Raw genomic sequence first — 6183 nt, forward strand, 5'->3', positions numbered from 1 at the left:
GTATGTCCTGCGGGGGCGGCAGCAGGTCCGGGTGACGCCAGGGAGCCAGGGGCGGCGAGGTCACGCGTGGAGACCACGCCAGCCCAGCCCACGTGTGCGCCAGATTTAAAAGTTGGTGGCGCGCAGAGATGGTCACTTTGGTGTCTGAGCTCAGCAAGAGGCGAACGGGGACACTGAAACACAGCTAGAACACCGGCACAACACAAGATACTCGGTCCCCAGTCCAGAGACGCTTGGAGGGAAGGAGATGTCGCGAGCAGCGGGTCGCCGCCCAGGAATGTCTGCAGGACAATTGGCCGCTGCAACAGCATCTCCTCTCCTGTCTCTGCTGCTGCTGCTCGCCTGCTGTGTGGACGCTTGCAGAGGTAAGATGCCACCCCCCTCCTCACCGGGCTCCTCAGGCTGCCGACGCACCAGTTTCTCTCCTCTTTCTTGCCTCTTCTCTGAGCTTCTAGAATCCACCTTCCACTGAAGCCGGGATCTGGCCCAGGACTGCACACGCAGCTGACTGCGGAAGGCGCAGGGCAGGCTGCAGACTCCATAGCGGGAGTTTAAAAAAAATTAAAACATTTTCCCTTTTATTGTAGTTACTGAAGGGACTGATGTTTGAAACAAAAATCTGCTGCTCCCCTTGCCGAGACAAGATGAAGTGTGCTGCGCTGTGCCTCCTGGGAGGCTGGCTGTTGAGTTACAAAGTGGAGGAGAGACCCAAGCTTACAGGTTTTCAGGATTAGAGAGTTCTCATCACAGAAAGTTAAAGCAAGCATGTGAGGCTTATCCGGGTTTCCAGGGATGGACACTAAAAGCTGGAAAGGCAGGTGGGATCTGATGACAGCAGGGAGATCCTGAATGTGGCTCTCAGAAAACAAGAAAAGCAAGACCAGAAGGGGAGGTCCGAAGCCCCTTCTGAGTGGCAGAGCAGAATGTGTCCCTTGATTCTGTAAAGAACATTTAGTTTCCAGGTAAGGGAAGGGGGGCTGTCATTCATTCCTGCTTTCTGGGGGGGGGGGGTCCTTTAAATTCCAAACACTGCCTTGTTACAAACATGAATTCCCCAGGTGCTGCCTGAGTCAGTAGGCTGTTCATTATTTCTCAGAAATGTTGAGGACTTAAACATCACAGCCGCAGAGCATTGTGGGAGCTCATAGATGAGCCCTTCACCAGAACCGGAGAGGAGTATTCTTTCATGGTCCATTTTTCCTGCCTTCATTTCACTCTTTTAATTTTTGTTCCTGAGACATTGAAGGAGAACAGGGCCCCACATCTGAAAGCCTGTTCAAGCGGGACAGTGGCAGGAACAGTATGACAGCTCATCTGATAAAGGTGCCTGCTACCAAGCATGAAGACAGCATGGAGACCAAAGTTCAAGGCTAGGGGTGGTGGAGTATGCCTTTAATCCCAGCACTAGGAAGGCAGAGGCAGATGGATGTCTGTGAGTTCCAGGCCAACCTGGTCTAAAAGTGAGTCCAGGACAGTCAGGGCTACACAGAGAAACCCTATCAGAAAGAAAGAAAGAAAGAAAGAAAGAAAGAAAGAAAGAAAGAAAGAAAGAAAGAAAGAAAGAAAGAAAGAAAGAAAGAAAGAAAGAAAGAAAGAAAGAAAAAAGAGAACATGAGTTCGATTCCCAGGACCCACAAGTTGTCCTCAGAAATAAAGAAAAACCAAATAGCAAGGTGGCAACCACATGGTAGCCATGACGTATGCATGCTAAATTAGCCTTTTCTCTTTTAAATATTTAATTAGAAATATTAGAATGATAATTTCATTTACCTTCTTAAGGAAGGAAATAATTATAAGGGTTCTTTGATTTCTTTTCAAAGAATTCAGGTTTATTTAATATACTACAAGGGATCAGCAGCCTGACAATAGCAGATAAACTCCTTGAAGCCAGATAATTACAGTCTTTATGTGCATGCATTTATTTAAGATGTATGGGTGTTTTGTCTGCATGTATGTCTGTGCATTGCATGTGTGCCTGGTATCCAGGGAGGCCAGAAGAGGGTGTGGCATCCCCTGTGAGCTACCATGTGAGTTCTGAGAAGTAGACCCAGGCTCTTTGGAAGAGTGCACAGTCCTCGTAGCCATGGAACGAGCACTGGTAGCTGTAGCTTTAAAATCTGTTTTGTTGGGGGGGGGAGCTTTGTTTTCTATGCACATTGCATGCAAGTAGCTTGTGATGGCTTCTGCAGCTATCAGAAATGACTGCCCTGGAGAACTGGGTGGTCAGCAGGTTCCTAAAAAATAGATGCGCCTTTAGCTTTATTTCCAAAAAGGCAAATCTGCTGGCTTATCTATCACATCATAAGTAATCTTGATATTATTTAAGCAAAAGGCTTCCATTACTTTCAGGAAGTTCCCTGACTGTACTTTTCTGTCTTCATTCCCTTTCAGACATAAAAACACAAATTTCATTTTAAAAAAATGTAGTGAGGTGGGGCAGGGGAGGAGGGGTTAATAGCCAATGCATTAGTTCCAATGTGCTTAAACATGGGGGTAGGGACATGCAAAACTTGGAGGTGATTTAACAAGCATGATCAGCACATAGATATAACTAGATATATCCAAAATTGACAAAAACAAATGTCACAAAACCAGAAGAAAACACGTGTCAGAGAAAGTATCATCTTTCACAAAACCAAAAACAGAAAACAGAAAAAAACAAAATAACAAAACAAAACACACACACAAAAAAAACAAAACTCGAGCAGAGTACACGAGGGCAGAGATCTTGAGATGATAAAGAGAAGTCAGACTTGCTGGGTGGAGACACTTCACTCAGAGAACATGTCTGAAGAGGGAAATTTCTCATAAAGAGGAACACGCTTTGGGCGTCTGCCAGTCACTTGATTATGCCTGCAGCAGTAAGAGATCATGGCCAAGACTGATTTAAAACATGTCTTTCCTGCTTAGATCTTTCATTCATTGACTGATTGGAAATGTAGTAACTGATTCTCAGTTGCTAACTCTTTAGGGAAGGGTTTGGGAGAACACTGGCGCCACCTTTGCGATAATCAGGTCTGTCTTCTTAAACAGTAAGTAAATAGAAATACCTTGGTAAAGATGATCCGAAGCTGCCATTTTAGGGATCTAGGGGAGAATAGTGGTGTTGTTTTGGCAAGTATGGATAGTAGTGCAAATACTTCAAGTATTTGTTTCTTCAAGTGTTGTGTAAGGCCCGCATGCAAGGTGACATGGGTTGAGCATGCCTTCCAAAGCGTGTGTTTTGGGATCTTCGTTCTCAATGTGTTAACTCTGAGAGATAATGAAACCTGGAGAGGTGGGGTTAGTGGGGCATTGGTGGGAGATTGGGGACACTGGCCTCAGAAGGGATTAAAGGTGTTCCCTTGCAACGCTGGATCCTTGGAGGGTGGGTTGTTTAGACTGAGCTCAGCTCCTCCCTGCCCTTCAGTTTTCTCTCTCCATTACACAATCGCTCTAGCTGCATCGCTATCCACCCCGAGGCCCTCACCAAAGGTTGGAGCTTAGACTTGCTGTTTCCAAAGCTGTGAGCTAACTAACTAAATCTCCTTTCTTTACAACTTACCCAGCAGAAACCAGGCTACACCAAGTGGCTCAAGAAGAGCTTTGTGCTGACTCAGAAAAAGGGAGAAAAAGGCTGTGCTCCTTATGTTAGGGTTCAGGCTAATGACAGTGGATTTCTATCAACTATAGCAAAGCATTTTGATTTGGGGGTTCATCATATCCCAAGACTGTGCTTCTGTGTTTTGCAGAAGGGACCCACAAAAGCACACCCCCCCCTTATTTTAATATTACTGGTTGGAACTGTTAAGCACAGTGGCAGTTTCTAAGGGACTCCTGGATGGTTAATGACAATTTCAAAGTGGCTCCTGGATGCTTAGGGTTTGGAAAGCTGTACTCCCAGAAGTGGTCTTGGTGAGGAAGTCGGGCCCTAATGCTGGATAACTGAGCGGGAAACTTCATTTTGTGCTGGGGTGGAGAAGAGTTGGGAACATAACACTGCATTCTTTAAACAGAAATGCCAGTTTGGAGAGATTAGCTGAGTAGTTAAAGGCATTTGTCGCATGCAGAGGACCTGGGTTCTGTTCCCAAGCAATCACAAGGGATCTTGCAACGTCTGTGACTCTAGTTCCATGGGATCTGATGGCCCCCCTCGGGCACAAGACATGCTCAAAGTGCACATGTATACATGCAGACAAATACTCACACATGAAATGAAGAAAAATAAGTCACAGAAGTGCCTGTCAAACAGAATCTCAGAATCAGTATGATCTCCGAGTACTAGATAGGGAGCTTTGAAATCGCAGATTAATCCTTTCCCTCAAGCAGAAAGAGCTCAGAATATGGCTCCTCAGGCAACCCTGGCCTGGTATGGATGGTTGTGGTACAGTGTGGTATCACTGAAGAGTGTGAAGGACTTTTCCATAAAAGGGGGTTCTTTAACGGGGGTTCCACAGGTTCTGAACATAACCAGTTCTTTATATGACGCTTCTAAGTTGTTTGTAAAACTTACCACCACAGAAAGTACTGTCATTGTTGGTGAAAGGTCTTATATGTGTACGGCCCTTTGAGTCCTAGGGCACACACGCAAGCACACTTGTGATGTGTGCACACATGCACACACACACACACACACACAAGAATTAGGTCAATAACACAGAAAATTTAGTTAATTGTGATTATCATTATAACTTAAATAATAGGAAAAGCCTACTAGAACTTGAGCCAATATTGAGTACAAAGTAGAAGACTTAGGGAAAATAGGACTTATCAGAATTTACAGTCAGTCAGAGATACTCGGCAATATTCATTGAAGCCTGACACAGAGATACACACCTGTAATTCCAGCACTCAAGACACTGAGGCAGGAGGATTATGATTTGTGGGCAGCTTGCGAGGCATAGTGATCTTGTCTCTAAAACAAACAAAACTAATCAAGTAGCTTGCTTCTGTTTGCTTCTCATGAATTAGAAATGATGATGATGATGATGATGATGATGATGATGATGATGATGATAGTAATCAATAATAATGCCTCTCTGGGAAGTTTGGCATGAGGATCTAGGATATGATGTATTTGAAGTGCTTATCACAGCTTTGCATATATTATTAGATTGTTTCCTCTTTCAGAAAAATTGAATAAAGCAGCTATGAGCATTCAATTAAGTTTTTATGTAAAGATAAATCTAATTAAATTTTGAGAGTATTATATCCATGTTATTGGGATGTTTTTGATAAACATGGCTTTTTATACAAGGTCACATGTTGACATATCTAGTTGAATTAGCTTGGTAACAGTTTATAGCCAAAAAAAGAAACAACCACACTCTGAAAAGGAATTGCATAGAAATAATTAATTTGAAAAAGAAACATAATATAACAACATTAATGTAAATTCAAAATTTTATTTTTAGGTGTGCCAATAGCACCTCAAAGATTACAGCCAGAACAAGAACTAGAATTGTGGAATGAGGTAAGTTGTTCTTGCAAAAATTAGGGAAATTTCCATCTTCTTTAAAGTTATTATGATAAAGTGAAATATTGTGAGTGAACTTTGGGTAAAACTGATTTTTACCAACATTTTGGCATCATAATAATTAAGAGTGTTTTATTAAAATAAAAATAAAATAAAAGGTAGAACACACCTATAATTCTAGCACTTAGGAAGCTGAGGCAGGAGGATTCCTGTACATTTGAGACTAAATTGAGATACATAATGAGTTTAAGGTCAGCCTGATATATAGATATATAGAGTCATACATATATGAATACACACACACACACACACACCAAAATAAAAAGAGAAAAGTAAAGATAAATGGAAATAAAACATTAAATGGTAAAAAATATTAGAAGGGAAACAAACTTTAAAGATGAGGTAATTATAATAAATGTAATCATGTTAAAATATAACACCTAAAGACATAGATTCTCATTTGTATTTGTGTTCTAGCTGCTAACGATCCAGGAATAATTAACTATTAAGACTCACACCTAAGAGCTGAAGGTGCACGTGTGGATGAAGGCTTGCTTGCCTAGCATGGGAGGCCCTAGTCGAATCTCTGGGTGCCCCTTCCATCAAGCACACACACATAAAGACCCGCACATAACATGAGCAGTGTTTGAAGTATGAAAGAATGGAAATGATATATAAAGCAAATATGAATTGAAAGAATTCATACCACCACTGGGGTGGTAGTCCTA

The 6183-nt window shown here is 42.4% G+C and overlaps 1 protein-coding gene across 1 annotated transcript in view; it reads left to right on the forward strand.

The window, feature by feature from the left end:
• The first annotated feature begins 247 nt into the window (after positions 1–247).
• The window catches only part of Nmu (neuromedin U), a 30293-nt gene continuing 24357 nt past the window's right edge, over positions 248–6183 (forward strand). Inside the window, exons 1-2 of the mRNA XM_052199697.1 lie at positions 248–365; positions 5394–5452. Of these exons, the coding sequence (XP_052055657.1) occupies positions 248–365; positions 5394–5452 (177 nt within the window). The remainder of the gene's footprint in view (positions 366–5393; positions 5453–6183) is intronic.

The sequence above is a fragment of the Apodemus sylvaticus genome, chromosome 11, assembly GCF_947179515.1.
Source record: "Apodemus sylvaticus chromosome 11, mApoSyl1.1, whole genome shotgun sequence".
In the NCBI taxonomy this organism is placed as follows: Eukaryota; Metazoa; Chordata; class Mammalia; order Rodentia; family Muridae; genus Apodemus; species Apodemus sylvaticus.